The following is a 27,842-nucleotide window of genomic DNA, read 5'->3' on the forward strand; positions in this document are numbered from 1 at the left end:
CAGCCAGCATGGAGCTACCAATTGAGTAATGAGAGATTACATCAAAATGGCTGCATGAACTTGACCTTCTATTTATAATAAGATGGTTCTCTGTTATGCAATAACAACCATTCTGTAGCATTTCCAGCATAAAGAAAAATATAGAATTATATCAGTGTATCTGGGCATTACCCTTTAGAAACCTAAGAAGGTTATCTTCTCACTATTAGGTCACCTCTCAAACTTTATATATTGTTTTGTAATTTAGTTGTAGTCTCTTTTCAGAGATCTAAACCTGAAATCACATATTTTTGATGGGGAAACATTGGTATTTGTCAGTAGATGTGTCATTATCTTTGCGTTTACTCCTACGTTTATATTTACTCCTTTATATGTAAGCTTACATTATTTTAGATATACTGTGATGTTACTGGGATAAAGCAGAACCCAAGGCAAAAATGTCCCTTGTTAACAATGTTTTTCATCCTAGATCTGTTCTCCAAGTGGCCAAATGTAATTGCATTATTATATTGGCAAATGCTTCCATAGAACGAAGCACAAGATTTCACCCCATACTTTTAGGTTGAAAAAAAAATCCAAGTTAATAGAAACATAATGAGAAACAGAAGGTGTCTTGGCTCTCAATTTTGTTAATCAAAAAAAAAAAAAAAAGAACCAACAACCTCATAAACCTTTTACAATTTTCCGCCAATACCTTGCCCTCCACCTTTGGAATTAAAAGCTCTTTTTGTGAGATCCAAATAGAACCAATTGTCCAGAAGAACATATTAAATAATGTTTCCCCAAGAGCGTGACTGAAAAAATATGCTGACCCTGTGCTTATCAATGCCTTTTGAAATCAGTACTAATTTCTAAAGGATGATAAAGAAAGCTGTTATTTTTAATGTCATACACATGTTCCCATTCCTTCACATTTCTTAACAATAGAATTTGGGATTAACTCCTTGAATGCTGTGTTGCATATGCACCAACAGTTCATTTATGATTGGAAATGTCTCCTCCTAGCGTCTAGGTGAAATTGATTTGAGGAAGTTATATAATATATTGAAGCTCTTCAGAAGAAAAGAACCGCATACCAATTAGCCAAAGTCCAAAAGCCAAAGGACTAAGAACATCACATCCCTCCAGATTTCCTGAACTTGCACGATCCTAAGAGTCATCTGGATCACTTCTTACGCTATAGATTCCCAGGGCCCTCCTGAGCAATTCAGTTTGCACAGACCTAGGATAGGGACTAAGAATTTGTAATTTTTCAATCATCTTAGATGTGTTGAGAAACATTTGAGTTATCTCAAATCGAACTCTTTGTACTTAAGACAATTGGGAGTAAAAATTACCTTTCAAGGGTTTTGGCAAGATTAACTTGCTATTGAGAACTCAATGAGTTGATGACACACATCTAAACAGAACCCAGTTCTCTCTCGGCTCATCCTCTGTGTCTGTGTTTATGTGTGATTGGGTTATTTTGGTTCAAAACAGGTTTCCTTTTTTAAAAGACAGGTTAGCTAAGCACAGCGTACGTCTGAAGTGATGTGTTTGATTGACAATGAATAAAAATAGTTATTTTACATCTCCTAGAAGCATATAGTGAAGACATCGTAAACCTGGAAAGGACTCCAAGATTTTTAGTCTACCACACTACCTCCTGGGAGGAACTAATGTCTCTTAGAGAGAGGATTTCTTTTTATCTCAAATATCTCAAGGAAAGGTATTTATTTAACTGCCCCTGTTAACCTCTCCCAATGCTTAGTATAGAAATATAATTAGCGTAATTTTCTAAGTTGTGATATGTGTCCCTTTCCTTTCTTTTTCCTTGTTATGAACTGATATCTCACTAATTCATAAAGTAATTAAAGTGAACAATATATATATATGTATATAAAGAGAGATCTTTAATTATTACAGAGATGAATATTAACTTCTTAAAAGCAAATACAAGCTGAAGATCTAGAGTAGTGGTTGACACCCTTTTTTTGAAACAGAAATTCCTTTGAAGTTCTAGGAAAAGCTCTCTGCCTAGAAACATGCACTATATGCATATACCTCCAAAATTTGCATAGACTTTCAGGAGTTTCATGGACCCTAGAAGCTTCCTAGTTTAATAAACACTAATCTGCTGGGAGAAACCATCCCTGAAATACTGGTGCTCAGTACATTTTCTTATACATTAAAGGAGGCAAATTATCATCAAAGCCCAAATGGTATAAAGTGCTAATTCATTAATATTGTTTAAAAAAATCACAAGATGAAAATTGAACTATATTGACCATGTAATTATACTGTAAATCTGTGCATGAAAGTGAGTACTATATTTCACCTGAGAATAAGCACTAAGGGATCTAAATTTTTCTAGTTTTTAACAAAGTTCAGCAATGAATTTATATTTTCTAATAATCTTGTGAAGAATATTCATATATCAGAAAAAAATAGATTATCCCTAACCACTACAGGAGTTAGTGATAAGATCAGCCCATAGACTTCAGAAGGTTGTTGTTTGAAGGATACCAGTACCCAGAGATTTAGTGGTAGAGAGATGCGAACAGGAAGGAGATGACTGCATGGAAATGAAAAACTTAAAGACTGGCCCGTGTCTGGAGTACAGGCACATTATTCCTTGAGTATGCTGCTGAGTCTGCCATTTCCTCCTAGGATCGCATAGCTATTAAGACCTATTTCCAAAACGGCTCTTCATTTACAAAGTAACTCCAATAGTTCTTGACTTGATCCTTCACTGAGAGAATCAAGTTTGTCAATTACCTGAGGGGGCAAAAATCTCTACACGTATACTTCAACTCACAAAATTGCCATATTTCTGAAACTTTCTAGTAAATCAGTTTTATCCTAAGGAAGATCACTTCAGGCATGAAAGAAGCACACAACTTAAAAACATCTTTTGAACCATCATTTTATAAAATGAAAAATATGTTTACTTGTCCTCCCCCACCTCGCCATCATGTGTTTTTCTTTTCTATAATACAGAGCAACTAATTTTCTCACAATGTTTCCCCATTGACAGGATGCTACTGGTTGCACAGTGAAGTCTCCACCTTCCATAGCTGTATCAAGCTGCTTCTTCTACCCTGCTGTCTAAGCATTCTCCTCTTTGCAAGAATTTTCCTTAAGTGCATCATCTCTGTAGGTCTTCTTCATGCCTTGGTATCCAGGATATGTGTTGGGTGTTCTTATAAAGCTTTTGCATATAATATATCGAATTAGAATTGCTATAATTATAAAGGCTCAACAGGAAAAATCCACTCCTGCCCACCATCATGAAGCTTATCCCATCCCCTATTTTGCCATTCCCATAGAGCATGATGTATTTTATTTCCCTATCCCCCTCTAATCAAATACCATTGTCATGAATAAATATTTATTAATACCTACTATGGATTCAAAGAGATATAAGACATGGTCTAGTCCCTGTGCTTACTGTCTAGTTGGGCAGTTAGGGCCTACAAAAAAAGTGATTAATAACAATATTGGGTAGCATAGAGTAAGTGATACATGACACCCTCTAATTTGTCTGTTCAACAAATCCAAATTTCCATATATTTATGTTGCTTAAAGGAGGTACATCTGTAATCCTTGACTCACTATGCCTTTTCACTAAGCTGTGTCTTCCAGCATAATGAAAAATAATGTGATAATATAGTGACATATTACTGTGACTTCGGGCTGTTTCCATAGAGGCAGAGCAGTCTCATGGGCACCACGATGAAATGAGATACAGAAGTCAGGGATTCTAATCTGAGAAATGCCCCTGACATTTTATGTGACCTCACACAAGTGACTTAACCTCTCAGTTTTGAGCTTTGTCATCTCTAAAGTAAACTTAATTAAACTTGCCAACATCATAGAGATGTTATGAAGTCTAGCTAATTAAAGCCCATTAAATGTTTTGAGGATATAAAGTACTTGCTTCATAGTCATAAACAATAAGCAAGAAAAGAAAAAGATTTTATATAAAAATACTAATTTTGTACGATGCTTGCAAAAGATGATATTGATGCCCTCTAGAGCCTAGAGGGAAGGATGGATTTGCGCTCATCCATTCATACTCTCTCATTTGGTTATTTTGGTGACCAACAGCACTTAAGACAGCTGGATAAGAAGAGGTGTCCATCTGTGACCATAGAACAAAGTAAAGGTAACTGGTCCCCCTGGAATTGAACCAATGACCTAGGTCTCATTAGCACTATCAGCTAACCAATGAAGCTAATTGGATACCACATTGATAATAATGTATTAGAACATGGTTTGGTTTATTTTTTCCCAAAACCTTCCCTTGATTTAATTTCAATAACCATAAAAATTAGTTTGAGTAATTAGAGCCAAAGACAATAACTAGACGTGATTAGATGCCAGTAACATCCAAGGGACTAACTCTTTCTGTCCCCAAAAGGCCTGGAGTTTTCAGTAGGCTCTTGACTGCCCTAATAAAGTGAAGTTTCAGATTGACAAAGCTAATTAACCCGAGGCCCTCCTGATGAGCTTAGGAAGAGCTCCTGTGCATCTCTTGCTGTCTATTGACAAAAATTTGAAATTTTTCTGGTCTCTGTGTCCTTTTGAGGTTAATAATATAACACTGAAGATGCATTCTGCTACAGAAACTGTCATTAAGTACTAAATAAAAAATGCCTCAACAGTGAGCCCATAACTTTACCTCTTGGGATTGATTATATCTTTTGGCTGAGAATACGAATCAAGTCTTAATGAGGAAGTGAGATTGGGTGGGACTATTTCTGTAATTCTTAGTTCTTTGAACTTTAAGGTGAGGTTAATGTATGTGCTATTTCATGGAATAAAACAAAAATATATGTTGAAATATTCCCTTTCTAGAAATACGAGAGCAATAGAATCCTGCAGTTCTAACAAAGTAGTATGTAAATCTTAGGGGTGTATACTTCAGAATTCAAGTGGAATGAATGGCCTGTTCGGTCCAAACTAGGTAAACTTGAATTCTGCAAAGCTAAAATACTGGGAAATTAGCTCCATGATGTATTAACTCAAATAATAAAGTTCCTGACGTAAAAAAAAAAAAAAGATGGAAATTAAACATCTAGTTATGAATACTGCGTCTGTACAATGTGCTGCATGCACCGCATGTGTTAGAATTTCTTCTCAGTTCTTTTTTTAATCTTTTATTCATAGCATTGCAGGTGATGAAAAATTTATGCCTTGAGTCTGGCATTGAAATTAAATGCAAAATGAAAACAGAAGCAGTTTATACTGACAGCTTAAATATCTTTATCTAGCATACGGTTGCACTATAAAAATCACTGGGTGACTTTTTAAATCTCCCACATGTAAAAGACCAAGAGTTGTCCAATAATGAATAAAGTTATATATCTAAGATATCAACAGAAAAGTTGTATTTTATTAGCACTCTTTGTTAATTTCATTTTGCTCTATTTTGCTGGGTTTTTTTAATCGGCACAGACAGATGAATATGAGCTTTTAAAAATACTGCATGACTTAGTCATTGATGTTAATTCCTCAGAGTGTCAGGAAACAATTGATTTTTGCTGTTATCTTTAATGAGCGTGATTTCTCTGGTAGGTTCATGTCTTAGGCAGAGTAGAAAATATTAATCTGTACCTAAGGTAGTTATGCTGTAGTAAAGGTTAATTATTCAGGTGAATCAGTTTGTTCATCACTATATTAAGAGGAGGGATCCTTTGGAAGAATGGCAATAATTGCAGTAATATCCACAGTTACCAGGTATGTGAGTTTTCAAGTGTATTTCCTTCCTTAGAATAGTTGCAGGTAATTCTGTACACATTATTTTATTAGTCAGAACTCTATTCCCAAAATGAGATTCCCTATAATTGGTTCCTATTTTCTGGAGATGTTGAGTCTTTTGTCCTGGGCATATCTGTAGATGCTATGCTACATTAAGATGTTCTCTGTGGCTTTTGTTGATGAACGAATGTTGAATCTCAAATAGTTAGCTCATAATGTAAATTAATTGAAGAAAATACGTGTCTTTTAGTTTTGTGAATAATGCACACAGATTTGAAATAGATTCAGTCTAGATGTATTTTTTACATATATGTATATATATATATTTATGAGAATTTAGAAAATAAGTATAGAGTTATTTAGCATTTAAGTAAGTAAAGCATGAAATTTAGAACTGTCTGCAGTTACATAAAGCACCAATACTAAAACAACCACTTAGATTTCCATATTTAGAAGACCTCAGCACACAGCTTAAAATATTTTACCCTCAGCCTCTGATTTGTAGCTTTTTCCTGGGTGTTTTATGTAAACATACTGTGTATAATTGTGCAGATAATTTTATACAATATTAATTGTGCTAAGAGTGCAGTGAAAGTTGTTTAATTCAGTAATTCATTTACATTTTAATGATTTTAATAGCATAGGATTACCAAATCAAATTGAAATATCTCTGACCTGTGTTGTGTGAAGAGTTCAAATAGTTATATTGTCTTATATTATTCAGAATGTATTTGTCACATCTTGCTATTGACAATCAAAAAGAATCTCGAAATACCCATATTGAAAAACTTAAAATCCATTTTTTAATCCAACATTAAATGTGCTTAAAGAATGATGCCCCAAAGCCTTGACACCAGCTATCAGATTTTAGAGTATGTTTAATATCTGTTTTCAGCATGTGAATTGTCGAGTTGGCCTGCATCTTTGAAACACAGTTGAGGAAATATATTGCCTTTTTTGCAGGCAACCTGTACAAAAAGACAAATGCACTTAATTTATTATTCTTTAATGGAGAAGGAATAATTCAGGGTGTTTATTATGGGAAGCAAGTGAACGTACTAACTTTTACATGTAAAGATAGCCTCTGAAACCACTCTCCGAATCAACAGATTTCAGGTTAGCAGTTCTTTCTTATTTCTTTCATCATGTACAGATTTAATATCATCAGGAATAAATCTAAATTGTTTGCTTCTTTCCTCCTAATTCCTGAAGCCACGTAAAAGCCTAGAGAGGTTTGAAGTGACAGGATTACAAGCAGTCTTTTGCATACATGGCCTTTAGGGATCGCATCTACCTTGCATCTAATAAACAAGAAAGTGAATTCGTTGAATAATGAATTAAGTGGCATAAGTTGTGATAACAAGGAGCAAATGTAACTTCAGACGAATGGTATTTGCTTTGTGTGGGGTTATCTGAGAGGGCTGATGCTCCGCCAAGGGAGACTGAAAAAAGGCTCATTATATTAAGATGTTCTTTTACAGAACACAGTCTAAAATGATCTTCCAGTTTTTTCCCCACGTTTGCTGAACTCCTTTGTGTGTTTCTATCAAATCCACCACCTCCACCAGGGGGATAACGAGGATTCTTTCAGACTGTTGAGTGTTGTTTAAAATGAAAATTCCTGGTGAGTTTTAGATGGGTCACCCAACAATTAAATAGAGATGTCTAATTGGTTCCTCCATATTAGGGTCAGCAGCTGGTTACAGAATAAAAGCTTGTGGTGCCCCATTGCATAGTTCTGAACCAAATTAAATTATTAATCTACTCTTTGCTTCAGTGTAGCTTCACAGGGATTCCTAACCTGCCATGCTGAATAAAACAGAACGACTGCTTTACATTTTCATTATGGAAAATTATATTTTAAATTGCAAATGCTCTCCTATTTAGCTTGCATTGCGTATCTTGCTGGATATGTAGCAATGTCTTCAACAGTCAGTGCTTATAACTTGTTTTGTTAATTTCTAGTTGTAGCTGGAAATTATGAAATGGTGAAAAAAGATGATTTGCATGCAGTACCAGCTCTCTGGCCAGACCCAGTTGGGCTATGAAAGGCAAAGTGAAGACTTAGGGGCCATTATCTTTGACTCTTAAATTCAAAAATATCATTAAATGAGTATGTTGCACGAGGCTTCATAATCTGAGATGTGCTTCAGGTTAATTCAACCAAGGTTATTTTCATGATAGCAATTCCTGCAAGGGGTCAAAGTCCTAGTTTTTGTGAGCTTTTCCTATTATTTTGGCTTTTTTTGTGTTATTTAACTAGTCTAAAGTGAATATTAGCTTTGTGAAAAAATTATAGCTGTTTCAGTTTTCTAATAAAGTCTTTAATGTCTTGATAATTATATTCTATTATCAGCAGTAGGCACAGTTGCAATAAAAAATTACCATATTTTGTTAGTAATTATTTTATGAGATGTTTTCTGTCAACATTTTAGTATATGCCTACTTTTCATTTTGACTTTAAAATCTCTAAGTTATGAGTTCCATAGTAGAATTAACTCTAAAACATGGTTGACCTTTAGAATGTAGTATAATTTCTAAAGATAAATCACTTAGTAATCACAACTGAGTGGGGTTCCATGTTTGATGTATTGCATTGGCTGAAGTTTTGAGTTTCATTCATAGGTTCATTTGTGTCTTTGGATCATGCATGTGTGTTAGCTAAGTCTCTTGGGACACATAACATCTTAAAGACCAATGAAGCTTTTTTATAAATTAAAAATATTTTGTAAATAATCTAGTTTGTTCATTTATTCATCAAAAACACACTTAGTAGACACCTATTATGCACCAAGTACTGTTTGAGGAGCGATGTGAACAAGAGGATGTGGGCAAGATAAAGTGCCTTCTTCTGTGAAGTTTATATCCCAGTGGAGACAAACCAGACAATAAAAAGTCCATAAATAAATTAGCAAGAAAATAACAGAGAAAAGTATTGGGGGGAAAAGCAAAATAGTATTTAGAGAGTGACAAAAAAGGGAGCTTTTTTAGACAGGCTTGTCAAGAAAGGCCTCTGAGGAGAAAGCATTTTGCTGAGACCTTAGCCATGAGAAGAGCATTCCAAGCAGAAAGAATAGCAAATGTTAAAGCTCTGGGGTGGGATGAGCCTGGCGAAGATGAGAAACAGAAAGAAGCAAGACTGGCTTCATAGGCATGCCATGCTTACAAGGGCCCCAGTTCAATGTTCTCCTGTCGCCATCTTGAAATTCATAACCATTTTTTAACAAAGGACCTCCATTGTTTCTGCAAATTATGTAGCAAGTCCTGGAAAGAAAGCTAATATAGTTGAGTATTGTGTGTGTGTGTGTGTGTGTGTGTGTGTTTAGTGGAGGGGAGTAGGTGTGCATAAAAGATAAGGCCAGCAAGTGATATTTCCAAGTATGTATGGTACTGGCATCAATATAGTTTAAGAAAGTTTAGTTGCACTTTACAATACAGCCATTTTTATCTGCTATGTAGAAAATGGAAACACTATTTTTGTCCTATTTTTAGCCAAATCCTCACATACAGATCATAAATTCCTCAAGGGTAATGTTGGTGTCTTCTGTGTGTTGTGTACACGTCACAGCACCACGTGATTAGATATTCCACAAGTACTAATTGCAGCTAAAAGGAATTTGTCTTCTCTTTTAACCTGATAAGCCTTCCTTCAAAAAAAATAAGGCATTTTAATGTTCACATTTGAATTCTTGCTCTCTTCCCACAGTTACCCTGTCGTTCCAAATCTGCATGACTATTTAACAATTAGGTCAAATTATATGAAATTACCATTACTCAACCTTTTTCTTTAACCTAGAAAATGGCGATTTCAATGGTTCATAGCTATTTGAAATTGCAGTTTTATTAAGGAAGTAAAGTAGAAATCTTACAAGCATCTTTGTAGCCCCTGCAGGATTTATTTAACAGAGGGAAAAACAACTAGAACAGGACTGTCGATTAGTGAACAACGCTGAGCAGTGCTGTCACATCTGCACCCATGGGCCTCCTTAGAGGTAAATCCACATTACAGCAAGGCCTGTCTGCAAGTCAGCAACTGCTCCTTCCCCCAAGTAATGGAGTCTACGGCTTGACACCCACTTTATACTACATTCTGCATTTTAGCAAATAGTGAGTTGCCAAGAATTACTATGTGAGTGGCCAAAGTCCACGTCAGAGTTCAGGGCTTTGGTCTGCACTGTTATTCACTGGTGACCTTTCCTCTAGGCAAATCTATTTCCATGTGTTCATGACCCTGATGATTTACCCAATGATTACCAAGTCCAGTGACATTATAGGGTCACATGACAGAATCTGGCCAGCTGAGTTTATGCTGTATCATGATTTCTCAAATCAGGACAAAGAGGGGATTTTATAGTTCAAGAAGGTAATGAGCTGACAAATTGTGAAAAATCTTCTGTATAAGAGGGTTTTGTTGTTTGTTTCTTTTTTCTTTTTCTTCTTCTTCTTCTGTTTCTTTTTTTTTTTTTCTTGAAGAAGATTAGCCCTGAGCTAACAACTCTGCCAATCTTCCTCTATTTTGTATGTGGGTCACTGCCACAGCATGGCTCATGAGTGGTGTAGGTCTGCACCTGGGATCCAAACCCACGAACGCGGGGCACTGCAGTGGAGTGTGCCAAACTTAACCACTATGCCATGGGGCCCGCTTACTGTAGTTTGCTTCTTAACTTTTGTTTTGGAAGGGTATTGATTCTAAATAATCATTGTCAAGTTGCTTCTTATCTGGTACTCATTTGCATTTTAGCAATACACTAAAATCCATTCATTTACGTTTCTGTCATTTGCATGTGCCATTTCTTGCATTTTATTGCTTTCTTAGGTTTCCCAAAGTCTTCTACACTTTGAACCACACTTTGAACACTTTGAACCATCTACCATTTTTTGAGTCAGTAGTGGAATTATTATGCTAGTAACCTAGCAAAAATGAAAAACTCCTAAGAAGTTTTAGTCTTCCTTCAAAAACATCTCTGTAACTATGTGTGGTGAGGAATGTTAACTAGACTTATGGTGGGCATCATTTTGCAATAGATACAAATATTGAACTATTATGTTGTACACCTGAAACTAATATAATGTTATATGTCAATTATACCTCAATTTAAAAAAATCATGTCTAAGAAAAAACAGTTTAAAGAACTTTCTTAAATATCTTCATTATCCCCTCTTAAATTTCCCCAGGGACTGTCTATGGCTTCTACTGGAAGGTGGCTAGAACACTGAGGGAGAAGCATGTGTCTGATTTTTTCCCTATATTCAAGCTATTCAGGACCTCCAAGTAAAAAGTGAAAAGAAAAAATCCAACCATTTGGGCATTTTAACCTGTGTAGTTTTCCTCCTGAATTTTACACTGTCACTAGAAAGATTGCTCAGTGAATGAATGAATACTCTCAAGGAATTTATGGACTAGTGATAGAATCAGACAGACAACGATAGCAAAATAAGATGTGCTATGATAAGAAGTACAGGTATTCACAAATGCTCAGAGCACTGACTCATAATCTGGTCTTGGAGAGTCGAGGAAGGCTTCCTGACATCTAAACTGAGATCAAACCTATTTAAAAGTCTGCACGTACCTCATTTCCCCCTAGATCCATGCATCCAGAAATACAAGACTGACGTACATCAAGACTACTTTCCACGGAGCACCATGCCCTTCCTCACTTCTACCCCTTTCAGTCTTCCTTTCCCAAAGAACTGTTCTGTTCTCTGGCTACAAAGGGTTTGTTTAAACCTTTCACACTGCTTTATTACCAACCAAAGTCATGTTCCATGATTGATTACATTGGCGCATAAATCTGGGGGAAATTTGTAAATAATGTGATAAACTGGCATGTTCAAAGACAACTTTTAGAGACAAAGTACATTTAATCCAAAGGAGCAACTCTCTAATGGTGGGAATTTCCATGGCTATAGCAGGTGAATGGGAAGTATTTTTTTTTGAGTCAAGGACCCTTCAGGAGCTTCTCCCATATTCTACTAAGTAGGAAACTGCACACATTTGCCACAATTTTCTACCTCAAGAACGGATCTTTTTATTTATTCAATTGTGAAAGTGGGAAAAATAAAGATGGGGAAAATGAAGAGGTGAGGAAAGTAGAGAGTCATAGGAAAGAAGTGGAAGTAACAAGAGGAAACGGTCAAATTCCTTCCACCTTCCTGCCAAACTGTATTTCTGTCACTTCTTAGAATAAACGACATCTTTGTTCTACAGCCAGCTTTACCTGGTTAAAGCAGTGTGACATTGTGTGGAAGGAGCATGGACTGTGGTGTCATAGAGGTTTGGGTTTGAATCTTGCTTTTGCTACTTGCTGCATACTTTGTATGGTCTTGGGCAAGTCGCTTAACCTCTCTGTGCCTCAGTTTTGCTCAGATATAAAAATATTAATGCCTCACTCACAGAACAGGAATGAGGATTATATGAGATAATTAGCATCTGCATATGCACTTGTTACAGTGGAGTGATCCTCATGATGGCAAAGTTCTACTAGAATAGTCTATGAAAAAAGGGGATAATTGTTGTAAGAATAAACAAGGTAATAAGTCTAGAACAGTTTTCATCTTCAAGAAAATTCCTATAGAGTTTTACTTGCGTGTTTAGTATATGCCATCCCACCCGCCCCAGCCCACCTCCCCCAAACCCAATTCAGCTATGGTAAATTCGAGAGAGTGAGGAGACAGAGCAGAAGAGGAGACCTGGTTTGTTATAATAAGCTTGTCGGTACTAATACTCAGTGACAAAAGATATATTTTTAACCTCTTTCACAACATGTAGTAGAAACTGTTGCTCCAGAGATCCTACTTCTAATACTAGACACTCTGTACACAGGACAGAGAGAAGCTCTCATCCACTTTGCCACCTAGGAGAATATTTTGCTGTCCTTTTTCCTGCCAGAAGGAGAAAAAGTAGCTCACCGTTATTACGATAGCCTCATATTTTATTGCCCCATCAAAACAATAAAATGCTCCTGAAAATTGTTTCCAGGGTCTGTTGCTATATCTATGAGAGAAAATCTCATTGTTGAACTGAAATACCATTATTGTGACATTATTCAGTGAGTTTCTCTAAAGCTTTGGCTTTCCAAACAGAAGGCTGATTATGAATCCATGTTGTTCAGAGTTGAGGTCACCTTTAAACCTGTTTAAAGGACCTGGTAACTTGGGAAGTTGCTGAGTGAGAACTTCTCAACAGCCTTCTAATAAGAGTTAACAGAAGAAGGAGTGAAAATCCCCTGTCTCTTCTCCCAAAAACCAGTGGTAAGAATTGTGGTTTCTCAAGACCTCTGTTATACTCCAAGATGAATCCGTGAGGGTAGCCACTGTCTTGACCACCATATGTGACAGAATATCATTTCAGTCATCTATTAGTCATATTAAGTTTTCAATTTCCTCCGTCTCTGTCCCCTTCCCACAGAGGTAATTTAACCCCTACATGTAACTCTGACTCACGTTAGATTGTTCCCTGGGAAGATGAAAATATTTGTAGCTAGAAACAGACTCGTCAATGTACAGCCTAGGACTTGAGCAATTTAGAGTGTCCTCAAAAGAAAAAAAGTAGGTTCAAAGTGGCTTCCCAACAGAACCTAGGAATTTGATCTTTTTTTGTGATTCCTCTACTCAGAAACTCTGCTTAAAGCAAGCTTCAGTTTTAAACTGCTCACTTCTCAACCAAAGTCTGCATACACCCAATCAGAACAAGTGTTTGCTGAGGGATTTATTAAAAATTTGGAGGTAATTTCAGTTATGAGATTCATTTTGGCGTGATAATTGTAACTGCTCTAGAGGAAATTTTCATTAGATTTCTTGCAAAACACTGCCTCACTATCTTGGAATACATTTCTAGAATTCAAAAGTTGTAAGGCAAGCCGTGTGCATGGTAGTTCCACGCCTCTGTATTTTCTCCTTAACCAAGGGCCTTTTTAGCCTTTGCTCTTCAATTTCTTCAAATATGGGGGAGAAAAGAGACCGGTGTTTCATCTGAAAGATAATTTCGAATGTTAATCAGTTCTGAACAACTAGTAAGTTTTGGCTTCTACAGGTTTCACGACAAAGCACTTAGTTACGTTTACAAGTAATAAGATTAGTATGTACACTTCCCTTGAAGAAAGAATTAATTATTTGATGAGGAATGTTAAATGGATTATAAGTATCCATCATAAACATAAATCTAAAGATAGAGTGATCATGATTGTGGCGTGTATATAAAATAAGGATAGACTGTAGATATTATTAATATGGTTTCATATTAATTGGAGGGGTGAAGTATCTAAAGTTTACTCCCTATTATTTGTCACGCACTTTATTATTTATCCCATACAATCCTCATATGTTTTGGGAGCTAGGTATTAGTACTTTTATTTTGAACAAAACTGAGGCTCAGAAAAGTGACTTGTCCAAGGTCATATAGTTATTGACAAAGCCAAGATTCAGACCCAAAACTCTAATACTTCCAAGTCCATGCTGCTTCCACACAACACAGTGCTGCCTCGATCAGGTAAGGCTGGCTGTAGAATAAAGACATCATTTTAAGAAGTGGCAGAAATACAACTTGGGAGGAAGGAAAATTCTTCCTGGGATGTAAAAAGAGACTTGGCCCAAATCAAGGACAGCTGGAGGACAGCTGTGCCTTGGCATAGTGCCATGGCCTGGCCACCATGACAGACCGGGAAGATTGTGCAGGGAGCTTTGTGGATTAGCCAAAAAAGGAAAGAGCCAGGAAGCAGAAAAGATAGTGAAATATCTCTGGAGAGACGAACAAACACACAGTAAATGCTGCAAGACAATTTGTAATTAATAGTAAATTGTGTGGGAAAATCTCTGAATGCCTCAGGCATTTAGATAATAGATCTTTGAGGGCTAGGTAAGTCAGACAGTCTGTGGTGGAGGCAAGCTTCTTAAACTCAGAAAGATGGATGCAGAAAGGGAGGACATTTCTAGAAAGAAGTGATCCACATGACAAGACCAGAAAGAGAATGTGGCCTCGAGAAATTCTCTTTGAGAGTTTAAGGACCCAGGAGAAAGGTAACTGAAGCCCTAGAGGATAAATGGTCCACGTTAGGGAGAAAATGAGGTAAAAGAGTTCAGGGGAGGGGAGAGGGTTAGGAAGCATCTGAAAGCCGGAAAGAGGGCTTGATGTCGCAGTAAATGGAGAATGTAGACCACCTCTCTTTGGGGAGTCATGTGATGGAAAGTCCTATTTGGCAGTTTTCAGTCTGTCTGGGAGATATAAGATAGACTGGGATTGGGAGAAGCCTTCTTCAGGAAGGTCTTTTAGAAGGATGCGACAATAATTCAGGGAATTATGCATTCATTTTAGTGGTCCTTTCTCACCACCTAGAATTAGTTCAAGGAGCAATTGGAATCCCTCTAGTGTAATGACAAGCTACATTTACGGAGGTCTTGCCATGGGCCGGCATGGCTAAGCGTTTCACTTTCAGCTAATCTTAACAACTATGAGGTATAGAAACTTTTAACTGCCCGACTTCCCATTTTAAAAAAACTGAGCCACCACATGGTAAGGGTCAGGATGTGAAGACATGCAGTGTGGCTCCGGAGTGTTCAGCCCAGAATTTGATGTCCTGGCCCACCACCTGGGATATTAGGCAAATGTAGTTTCAAGCCCCTGAGAAACACCAAAGGCAATTACAATTGTTATCTGTCAACATAAAAATGTTACAGCAGATATTTATAAGTCCCTGCTGCATACAACAATACAAGAACTTGAGCATTCACAGGTATTGTTCTAAGTATTTTACATACATTATCTCATTTAGCCTCACACCCTATGGACTAGTAATACCCCTGATTTGAGAAGAGAAACTGAGGCTTCAGTTGGTTATATAATTTGCCCACAGTCACACAGCTAGTAGGTGGCAGCGATAGGCTTTCTACCATATTGTGCTGAGGGAAATGGAAAAATGATCAAGAGACTTAAAGAAGTTAAGAAATAACACCTGGGGGCCAGCCCCGTGGCCGAGTGGTTAAGTTCGTGTGCTCCACTTCGGCGGCCCTGGGTTTTGCTGGTTCGGATCCAGGGCGTGGACATGGCACTGCTCATCAAGCCGTGCTGAGGCGGCATCCCACGTGACACAACTAGAGGGACCTGCAGCTAGAGTATACAACTGTGTGCTGGGGAGCTTTGGGAAGAAGAAGAAGAAAAAAGATTGGCAACAGATGTTAGGTCATGTGCCAATCTTAAAAAGAAAAAAAGAAATAACATGTGGGTGAAGGAAAAAGAAAAATGTACAAAGAGGTTGCATTTGAACTGAGATTTAAAGGATGGGCAAGATGGCAGAGGGCATTTCAGCCTCAGGGCAGAAGGCCAGAGTGGGAGGGATCTTGGAAAGACCAGAGGCAGCCCGCTCATGTTAGGCACTTAGAGAATTGTTGAATAAATGAATTGGTGCATGCATGGATATATGAATGAATCAGCAGGGACTGCAAATGCACCATGACAGTTGTAATTGAAGAGAGAATAACAGAAGAGACGATAAAGGCAGACTCTACAGGACTTAGCAACTGATTGGGAATTTGGTAATAGGGAACCGGTGGGAGAGAATGTTTAGACTTGTACAAGTTGGACCTGAAATACAGGCATATATTTTGAAGTGTTCCTCAAAGAATGGAAATGGCATCTGGCATTTGGAAATGAGATCATTATACATACCTGTTGATTAATTTAGTTTCTAGTATTGCAAAGAATTAATTTTAGGGAAAAAAATTAAAACTTTGAAAACATTTTAAGGCCATGCAAAATTTTGTACAATGCTACTTGTCCATATAATTGTTATTTATTTAAAAAGAGAAAGTCGAGAGGGACAAAGTGAAACAATAAATTGACTGATAATAAACACACTGCCTCATTTCAAGAGAAGGTTCAGTGTTTGCACATTGTAAGTAGCTGCCTTCCGTGAAGTAGTCTTGGGATTATAGACCAAGTGAATGAGATTTAGCAAAGACGAGTTGTGACCAGGCCAATTAGTGCATTTCCTTTTAATGCTGAAGTTCTGGGAAACTGATTTACATTGAGGAGAAATTTGAGGTAATGTTCTGGGAATGTGAGACTGAAATTTCCAGTCTGTCAAAGTCTTTAAGAGAATTGCGGACATTGTACCTGGAATTTAATTATTAGTGTGACCTCTTTAGAACTCCCCAAACGTAGGAAGGGTTTTGGTTTTGGTTTTTAAATACTTAAAATGCTTTACATGATCTACTGGAAAAAGAAAAAAAGACAATGATTCATTCAAAAGTAATCTGTTCATTCATCGTCAAATGGATGGAGCCATTTTCTAGCAGGTAGCTCTCCTTTAATAACTGATTATCTCTCAGTCTAAGAAAGAGACGTGTCCACAATAGTTAGGACTCAAATTTCTAGGAAAATAAGAACAAGAGAGAACTTTTGGCAAAGATAAGCTATCAGTTGATACAGATTGCGGGGCTTTGATCCTGTCGTGATGTGACGGCTTCAGATGTTAATGATGACTGTGTAAAACAGTCCAGTATGGAAGCATCTGAGATAAAAATCTTGTAAATTTTTGGCCGGGAACCTAAAACTTGCTTCAGTCTGTGGCTGCAATTTTTGTGCCAAATAAAAAGGCACTTTGCTGGCTCTTTTTTTATAGAAGGGCCAAATGAGATAGATTGGAAATATGTACTTTGAACAGCTAGGCAGAGTCTCAGGAAGTTTGCCAAACAAGATTTCCAAATAAAATGTTTGGGAAAGAAAACAGGGATGGACTTTGCAGATGCTGGATGGGTTCCACCAGCCATCTGTGCAAAGAGTTACTTGGTTATCACAGCAGCCGAGAGCTATGAAGTGGCACAAAACGATCAGCAATAACTTCACTGTTAAATGGGTCCATTTATTTACCAGGCAACCCTCTCTTTACCAGGATAAAGTATCTAAATGTATCCGTATTTCCTGTGAGAAACAATAACAATGACCAAAATTATTTAAGCATAAAGGAATCTTAGCAATTGAACTATTACCTCAGTGCTAATGCATTAGCAGTCAAAGAAGGCAGATTAATTTACCTAGGGTGAGCTAAGTGCATACTTGGCTCGCAAAGGGGAATCATTTGCTCACTTAAGCCAGAGATCCCATTTTTGACGGCAAATGTCACTGCCTGGATTTCCCTTTGACAGTCTGGCAACCCCGCACCCCTGTTATAGTATCCATTTATTTGTCTTATTTTCAGCCAGATTAATCCATTCTGTTTTGACAAGAAGACTGATGGGTAATTGATAACTGTGATAGACACAAACAGAAGAGTTGGATGCTGAATAATTCAGCACTTTTCAGTATCAATAAGAGAACAGGTTGAAGAATTTGTGTCTCTATTTACACTTAAACTAAACTAAGTCAGCCCAGACATTTATGCTGCCAGTCTATCAGAAAACCAAACAGTGTACATTCGGTTTCCACCCGACAAAATGTTTTATAAGCTTGTAACAATATGTGTGAAGCTGCCAGAATAATAAATAGGTACAGCAGCCCATGCATGCTAATGTTATGTTGTAAGCAGTTTTGTTGACAAGTGCTAATACTTCTTTCATACTATCATCAAAAGCAGCTAATACAACAGCCATTATTTGCTGGCTTTCCAAGCAAGACATGATGGATTGTGACCTTAATATGGGTTAGCCGAGTTTTGAAAGTTAAACAACTTGCAATAAATCATAGAATTATTACAATGCAGTTTAATTGGTTAAGGACTGTTTATTTCCTAAACAGGGTGAAAAATTTCTGTTTCGGCACTTTTAATTTGCAAAGTGCATTTTCATTATGAATGGCAGTTTAATATTCTGCTCTTTTGTCATGCAAAATATGCAACACACAGGCAATCTATTAATTGGACAAAAATGCATTGCAAGCGTAAATTATCCTTTATATCATCACTTGTGAGCTTTTACATCTATTAAATGTGTTAAATGGAACATAGTTAAAGACTGTACAACTTGCAGGCTCCTGAAATTTAAGGCAAGCTTCAAGATGATTTTAATGACCTTTATTTTTGGCAAAATAAAGTAATTAAGTAATTGTAAATATGAAGGGCAATTTAAAGAGTTACTACTTCCTTAAGGCATAGGTGCATATGTTTTATTGGTTCCGTAGTCTTAGGAAACAGACAATAGCACTGGTTCATATTGATATGTCTTGAGAAATGGAATCCACTCTGATGTATTTACTTCTTTCTTTGCTACAGTATAATTTCTAGAGCAGAAATTTCCATTGGCAAATGTGTAGGAAAAGGTGAGTAAGGCAATAGCAAATTGATATTGCGGCACAGCTCAGCGGAACTGAATAGCCGCTTCCATATGCTTTGGTTCAATGATGTGCCTTTGCATGGGGCTATTTAGAGCACAGAAACAGTAACAAAATACTTTGTATTAGGAATGTTGATATGACATATGCTCGATTTTAAGAATGCCAGATCTCTCAATGTGTTCCTGTAAGACTGCCTTAAAATGCATGCAGCCTATTCTTTGACACACAACCTGAGCCCATTTCTCATATTTATTGACACCTGGGCGGACCTTTGAAGAACTTAAGCTTCCACAGACTTCAGACATTTTCCATAGGCTGGCCGGGCTGAAGCAGGGATCCTTCTGTGCTGTCACTCCCAGGCTCCTTCCTAGATATCGATTGTCAGCAATACAAACTCAGAGTTCAAAGTATGCTTCAACGAGGTATTCCATTCATTCTTCCTAGAGTAAAAAAGTGTTAATGTGAGAATGTGCATTCTGTTGTTTTAAAAGAAAAACTGAAGAACAGTTTTTTCTAAGTCATTCACAAAAGTAATACATTAAAATAAACTGTGTAGAACTTAATTGATAAAGAAAAGGTAGAAACCAAAAATTGTGCAAATTAAGAAAAATTGTTCATCTTTATTTTGTTTTACAGTACCACAATAGTACTTCAGGTTCTTAGAAATTTCATTCCAAAAAAAGACAAATCTAGTTATAGAGCTTTAATCTTGCACTAATATTGGTTATTTCCCCTCCCATTTAAATGCCATGCTTACCTAAGCTATGCAGTTTCTCTGCATCAGAAAAAAGAGATGGGGAGAGGAAGATGGGAGGGGGAGTGAGTCAAGAAAAGACTGTTGCTATATTCTGTCGATTGTACTTTTTACTGTCATTCATGATGAAATGCTAAGGCAAGAATATACTGCCCAGTAAGTAATATGTAATTATTTTTGTCAGTTATCATTAAGTATCACAAAACACTGAATTTTAATAATGATTTAATGTTTTAACTTTATTTTCTGAGTTTTATAGATAAGAGAACTTTATCGGAGATATAGCCATTACTTAGAAAATATAGATGAATATAACCAAAATTCTTAACTTATGAAGCCAGTATGAAGTTGAATTGATTACACTACTTGCTGGGGCACTTTTCAAAGTCATAAATTAATAGACTAAATCTGTATCCTATGTAAAGATTAGAAGATTTCCTAAAAGCTCAGATAGATGAAACTGAAATTACGATGACCATAAACTTAATCATTTTGTTAATGATTTTTTCCAGTTATCACTTTCAACTAACTTTTCACTATATATTATGAAAAATTTCAAATGTACAGAAAAGTTGAAATGATTTTACAATACGTGCCCATTTACCCATCAATTTGATTCTGCCATTTTACTATACTTGCCTTTTCACATATCTATCCATCTGTCTATCTTTCTACACATCCATCAATCCATCTTATTTTTTGATGCACTTCAAAGTCTGTTGCAGCCATCACTACACTTCTCCCTAAATACTACAATGTGCATATCATTAACTAGAGTGCAAATTTTGTTTACTGTTCTTTTTTTCTTTTGAGAGTAAATTTGCACACAAGGTCATGCACAAATCTTAAGTGTAGCATTTGATGATTTTCAGCAAACTTTAGTGAGCTGCAGCCATGTTGATGAACTCTATTAGGTGTTGACATGGAATGAGGTTCAGTGAATATAGAAGACTCAAAAACTCTTGTCTTCAGACTGCTTACCGTCACTAGGATGAGCTAATCCACAGGACCACTTCCTCCTTGGGACATTCACCTCTGCAGGTCTCAAGTTCACATAATAGGGCTCCATCAACAATTACTGTACTATCTGTTGTGTACCTATCAGGGGCAAAGCATTTGGGTAAGCGCTATGGAGAGCACAAAGGAGTCTTGAGGTACAAAGATCAAGATATGAAGTCCATCAAAGAGCATTTGGTAAAATTGTGTGCTACACACCTAACATGGAATAATACAAGATTACATATATGCAAAAGTCAGGTGAGTAAGAGATGTTCCAGGGAATTCAGAGGAAGGAGATAAGAGTGTCTTGGAGTGTTTGGGGAAGGCTTCTCCGACTCCATCTCTACAACAGCCATTTATCAGCAACCAGAGTGACAATTTAAAAAGTAGATCAGGTCTTACATTCAAGTCTTTAATCCATTTTGAATTACTTTTTGTATGTGGTATAGGATAATAATCTAGCTTCATTCTTTTGCATGTGGCTGTCCAGTTTTCCCAACATCATTTATTGAAGACACTTTCCTTTCTCCATTGTATGTTCTTGGCTCCTTTGTCAAAAATTAGCTGTCCATAGATATCTGGGTTTATTTCTGGGCTCTGAATTTTGTTCCATTCATCTGTATGTATTTTTTCTACCAGAGGGGAAGGGGATGGGGGCAAGGGCAAAAGGGGTAAAGGGGCACATGTGCATAGTGACAGATGGCACTAGACTTTTAGTGGTGAACATAATGAAGTCTATACAGAAGTTGAAATATAATGATGTACACCTGAAATTTTTATAATGTTATAAACCAATGTGACCTCAATAAAAAAATAAATCAAAGAAGTAAAACTAAAATCAGTTCCTATCATTCCCCTTGCTTAAAACCTCTCAATGACTTTCCAACTCAATTAGAAGAATTGCAAACTGCTATGAGGCCTGTGTGCTCTGACTTCCCTCCCACCTCTAACCCTATCTCTTCTCAGTCCCCATGTCCTCCTTGCTAACTTTCTTTTCCTCAAACACACCGGGCTTGCTCCCCTTTCCCTGGAACACTCCTCCCCCAACTCTTCGAACAGCTGATCCCTTCTCATCATTCAGGTCTCAGGCCAAACGTCCCCAACTGAAAGGTCTTCTCTGCTGAAAGAAAACCAGTCACATGCCTTGAACCACCTTGACCCAAATCAGAAGATATTTGATGAAGGATGGCTTGTTGCAGTATCATGGGAAATGAGTTGAGAGTTTGTGTGGAAGATTATTGGAGGAACATCTGAATGAAATTAACAATAAACAAGGAAAGGAGAGTCAAAAAAATTGAAAAGGAATTATAGGTAGGACTTGATGAACATAAATATGTGGATAGAAAGGCAAGAATCTAAGAGAATGCCAAGGTGCTCAAGCTTGGAAACTAAAAGGAATAGCAACTCTAGGGGAAGAGACTAATATTGATATCAGGCTCTTCTTGGAATATTTATCATACAACATTTGTATATGGGCAAGAGAGAAATGAAGGGCTCAGGAAATTTATTTTAGTACTTTGAACAAGCAAGAAGATTTTACAAGTCCACCTAAATTTTTTTTGCTATAATGAAAGTAGTAACATAAATGAGATGAGAAGAAAACACAAACTTTTCTTTCTCCTGAGTGACTATGTTAGTAGCTCTATTAGATATTATTTACAAGTCTGATGCAGTTATTTGACCATTTAAACCTGAATTTAGAAATGTATAAAAATAAGATTTACAATATTAAAATGTCAATGAGTATGGCAACAGCTGGTGATGGGTCAAAAGCATTTGAGATTGTATATATGAATGTCCTGAAGCTTTGCACTGTATGGGACCTTCAGAGTCTTTGATGACGTAGGTAACATCTATATTAGGTAGTACGTCTTTCAACCTTGATCTTTTTTTTTCTTTTAATGATACAGCATATTTTCTTTAGTGTGTCCATCCCATCAGGAACATATTTTCAGGTTAGAAACTCCTGCAAGACTTTTCAGTATTTTTCAGTTTATGAAAGTATACCTATGGATTTTAAATACTGAACCCTTTTGTATCCTTTAACTTGGAATGGCTTTTGCATATATTATATAATTTTATCCTCACAATAATCTGCAAGCTAGACATTGCTCTTATATCCAGATGAAGAAACTGAGTCTCGGTGATTTTCTTTCTCGAAGTTCTTAGCTCAGCTTAATAGATAGTAGCTATTACTTTTGTTTCTTGAGAACTGAGACAAAGCATTATTGCTGCAGCAAATTATTGAAATCCTCCTGTTCCTCCACTTTCTCTTTACCACCCTACCCCTGCTGTAACCCCTCCTCCCACATTCAGTATTTCATCAGCCCTATAACCATGGTGAAAAATTATATTCAGTCTTGGGGCAAGTAAGGTACAGACATTTTGTTTTCAGATAGGTCCTTCAAAAACTGTTGCCAGCATGCTGATGTCTTCATAAAAATTAGGGATCCTTGAGGTGTCAAGCTGACTAATGCACAAACACTTGCAGGAGCTCAATATCATGGAATGAGAGACAAACTTAAATACTTGTCTTGTGTTTTCATAAGTGTGACCTACTCCCTTGAAAAGGTCATTTTGATCTCAAATTTCTATTACTGTTTATCATCCAAAAATATTGTTCAGTAATGCCTCATTGCTTTATAAGAGTTGTCCCAATATTTCTCAGGGAACCATGTCAATTTGAGTTATAGTACATGCTACTTAGATACAGTAGAAATGTTTCAACTGCTGAGACATTGGATCTTTTCAAAGCTGTTCTTAAATGCAATGAAAGAGAAGAATCATAGCATGCTAATTTGTAGATTCCCCATTCTTATGTTCCTTGTTCTAGCCTCTTCTGTGGTCTTAGGCAGAATCCTGTCATTATCAAAATCTCTATTGTGTCCCAAATCCCATTCTTCAGTATTGAAAATATAGAATTTTGAAAGTTAAAATAATATAATTTCTTATGCAGGATTTTAGTCCATATGAACCTTACCTACTACCTGTTAATATACGTTTTGAAAATTCTATCATACCTTGATCCCTAACTATGCAGAAGGGCAAATGAGTTTATCAGGATAAGAGAAAAAATCTTTTACTTTTTGTGAGTTAGGCAAGGATCACATCTAAGGGAAGAAATATATCTCTATGAATTTTTTTCATTGCAACTGTAGAAGCTTTCTCACATTTTTAGTAAATTGCAGTTCCATGACTCTCTTCCCCAAGGATAGAAAGAATGCACTTTATTTTTTGGCAAAATAAAAAAATACCCTGAGTTGGTAAAAATATCAATTACAAGAGTGTCTACCCTAAAAGTCACATTCATTTTGTTTGTTATTGCAAGTTATTAAAAGGCTTCCAGGCATGCATATAAAACTTGAAAAACAATGATTGAATCTATCATATTAAATTAAAATCTCTCCATAAAAAAGTAAACCCAAGTCGTTTATCAGTTAGGGAATGCCATGCTGCCCCAGAAGTCGATACAAATAAGACTTTATTAAAACATAACTAAAATGAAGCTCCACAAGAACCCTCCATGGGAATTGTTCTGCTTCGGATTCACATGTGGGGCATAAAAATATATTAGTTGACCCTAATTTTCTTAAAATTACAAGGCAGAAAAGAAAAACAAATTCCATGGCCAGCAACTGGAATTACACTCGAGAAAGAAAAATGACCTCGAAAAGTTGTATGTGAAACACAACCGCACCTCAAGTTAGACAAGTCCCTGCTTTCAAAGCACACAATCCATACTCTCTAATCTTAGTTTCTTTGATCATTTGTCTAATACTTAATGTATCTTCTTGAAGTCAACCCCTGCAATTCTGTGTAGCTGCCATGAGTTGGCAGTCTAGCTCATTTTCTTTTGTCTGTGCTTCTTTGGTACTTATATCATTAAATTTTCTGTTTATGATAGTTCTCTATTTTTTTCCCCTGAAGGAACTCACATTCTCACTTGCACAAAATTCAAAGGATGTGCTCAAATTTTGACTATCAGACTGTAGTACAGATAAAACGGGCTTCCAGATACACACAGCTCCCAGCATGTTGGCTGTACGTCTTCCCATCTCTAACCGGATAAATGAGTGTTATCACACCCCATCTGAAAGTTGATGTTCTACATTATCATGGTAAATGGCTAAAAATATTTCATGGAATGGATGTCTCAAATATATTATAGGAATTATCCATAATTGGACATTTATCTGGTCTCTAATATTTTCTTTAAACAATGTCATTATAAAAATTCTTAAGCTCAGGGCTAGCCCAGTGGTGTAGCGGTTAAGTTTGTGAGCTCTGCTCACCAAAAAAAAAAAAAAATTCTTAAGCTCTTTGAGCATCTATCCAGATATGCAATGATTGGAATATTAATATTTTTGATATATAAACCAAAACTACAGGCCAAAAATCAGCAACAGTTTTCAAAGAGTTGCATAGCAAAGCAGTTTTCCAGATAGATTTAAAAAAGTGTTCAATTATTACCTTCAGCCTTCCTGCTTGTAGATCCAGTAAACTACAGAAAGTGAAGTAATACAAATGGTTTTTCAGTTGTTTGATTAGCTTTTAAAAGAAATGGCCCTCCTAATAAACAGTATGCAGTCTTCTATACTGTGTCCCAAATGTGGAAGAGATGGAATTACTTCTGCAAACACAGAAAGGGGGTTCTGCATTTATGGTGACGAGTGTTTGAGGACACCCAGCTATGCTGCTCATGTAAACTTATTCTGGTATTTGGATGAGAAGTGGGCCTATATGGAACAATTTCATTCAGCACAAAGATGTACCTTGAGGCTCTACTGAGCCACATACAGCACAGATTAATGTTGTGACTTTCATATCTTAAAGAAACAAGAGCAACTATGAACCCAGACAACTCTCCAAGCAGTATCCTCATGTGGTGACTCCACAACTCAGGACACTCCATCTTTGACTCTACCGTCTCAGCATAAAGCCTCTTTTGTTGCCATGGTAATGAGATTCCACTGGAGGGTCTCCTCCCACAAGCAATTAAATGCTTTGACACATGGTAAATCTGTTCACGGTCCATAGGCCAGAACTTGTCACATGACTCCATCTAACTGAGAAGGGACATGTGGACTATTTAGCAAGCATGACTGTCACCATCATAGACTTTGTAACGTCACTTATCATCTAATTGTGTTTCCCTGAAGTAGCTGCCATTTCTAAAGATCTTTTTGTCCTTATTCATACATTTTTGCACCTGTAACTTTATTCTCCTCATTTGAATCTAATAGAACTGTTTACGTCACACACAGTTGGTTGATTATACACCTTTAGGACTTTGTACACTGAAGGTATTCAATAAATGTATGTATAAAATTTGACTATTATAGTGCATGTATGTCAAGGCTATTGCCAAAGAAAAATTTAGACAGAGGAAAGCCTCACTCTCTCAGGAAAGACAGTTGGGTCTAATACAATAATCACAGTAGCACAAAGTGGGGAGTGAGGCCAGAGTGGGGTAAGGGGCAAGGCAAAGTGCGGTCCTGCCTCAGAGACAAAGGGAGGTCCAGGGCCTCCCTGGGAGATCACGGGCAAGGAGCTGCCTCTTGAAAGGAGGGAGTGGGACTAGGGAGATCCCTGGAAAGGGAGATTTAGGCAGCAGCAGAACCCAAATGAGGGCCCACAAAGAGGCACAGTCCACTCAAAGTCCATCTTTGGACACCCAGGGTCCCAAGCTAACATGTTGACTGTTTGCCCTTATCCATTGTTAGTTCTTACTTTTGCTTTTTGCTTTGTAACAATTCTCTAAGAACACAGTAAATTACTCACTCCTATATAGTCAATATAAGTAATCCTTAGCAATTATCGCAAACATTGATAGTCATCACTTCATGGTTCAGTTGCCCTTCTCTAGTCCACGTTAATTGAGGTAGGGAACCATGGAGCCTTTGCTGGTAGAGAAAGAATTTAATGCTATTTAAAGAAAATAAAAATATCCCCTTCTGACAGAAATTTGCATTCTGATAATATTTTATTTGTATCTTTTTTTAATGTCATGACAAGAAATGGATTTGATTTTGAAGAGGAATCATTTTGAATAATTAACCATGAATTACCCTAATTAGCAGAAAATAATTATAGGTTGGCCATAAGCTCTTTTGAATGCAAAGGGTAGAGTAAAAGACTATTGGAAAAATAATACCACCTGATAGATGTTGCGATGAATCCAAAGGAGGGCTTTTCTTTGAATCAATCTTCAACTAAGGCATTTAAATGCCTCCCATTAGAAAACATTCATATTTCTGCAAGACAAAAATTATTAGCAAGCGTATGTTGTTGGTTAGAGAATCTTTAGTGTGATAATTAAAGAAGATGTCTTTAATGCTTCCTAAAAAAGAAAATATTGTTGCACTTGTTCTTTTCTTAACACTTTCTGGATCAGACGAGCCACATTAGATAGACTCAGCATATTTGTACGCTGTAGGACTGCTTACAAAACTGTGTGTGGAGTTTAACATATTCATTTTACTCAGAAATGTTTGTCAAATGACTGACGTACTGAGTTGCACTTGTGGCTCCTGTCTCCTGAGCATAGCTGGCAGGGGCAGGACATGTGGCAAACTGATGAGAAGAAGTAACAGACAGATTCCATTTGGAATCAGTTTCCGTAAAGACCATCAATAGGACCTAAATGAGAACCCACAAAGGGGCACAGTCCACTCAAATTACATTTTTGAGCTAAAGAGAGCCCAGATGTGGGACCCAGGGAGAGGTGTGCCCCAGATATGACACCGCAGCTAACTAGCTAGTCCACCACTAACTCCGACTTGAACAAGTCTCATAGTACCTCTTTACCTGTTTATTATTAATATCATCTGTCTCCCAGGATTGTAACATGGTGAAAATGAAATGTAAAATTAACTTTTCAAAGTTAAAAGCAACAACAACAATAAAAAAAGATATAGTATTATTTGGTCAAAATGTAATTTTAACATATTTGATTTTTACCAATAAAAGCACATTGACACTGTTAGAAAAGAGGAGTTTCTGGTGTATGGTTGAAAAAAGCATAGTTTATTTTCATACGAACATAATATAGAAAAATTTTAAAAATGCTTTATTGCATTAAGGCAT

The 27,842-nt window shown here is 36.7% G+C and overlaps 1 protein-coding gene and 1 long non-coding RNA gene across 45 annotated transcripts in view; one reads left to right on the plus strand and one right to left on the minus strand.

Annotated features, from left to right (window-relative positions):
- Positions 1 to 27,842, plus strand: part of KIAA0825 (KIAA0825 ortholog) — a 366,519-nt gene that overhangs the window by 279,213 nt on the left and 59,464 nt on the right. Inside the window, exon 26 of one of the 44 annotated variants that reach the window (XR_011525677.1) lies at positions 25,590 to 26,089. The exons of 42 other annotated variants lie outside the window; for them this stretch is intronic. Coding sequence is in view for 1 of the 2 variants with exons in the window: in XM_070571386.1 (XP_070427487.1) it covers positions 25,590 to 25,674 (85 nt within the window). In the remaining variant the exon portion in view is untranslated. Of the gene's footprint in view, positions 1 to 25,589; positions 27,747 to 27,842 lie in introns of those variants that run through there. One more of the 44 variants, XM_070571386.1, reaches the window with a different exon arrangement.
- Positions 19,320 to 27,014, minus strand: LOC139075347 (uncharacterized). The gene is made up of 3 exons (XR_011525684.1): positions 26,914 to 27,014; positions 20,739 to 20,855; positions 19,320 to 19,443 (listed from the first exon to the last, which is right to left on the minus strand). It is a non-coding gene; the product is annotated as an uncharacterized lncRNA (long non-coding RNA).

This window comes from Equus przewalskii, chromosome 13 (assembly GCF_037783145.1).
Source record: "Equus przewalskii isolate Varuska chromosome 13, EquPr2, whole genome shotgun sequence".
NCBI lineage: Eukaryota > Metazoa > Chordata > Mammalia > Perissodactyla > Equidae > Equus > Equus przewalskii.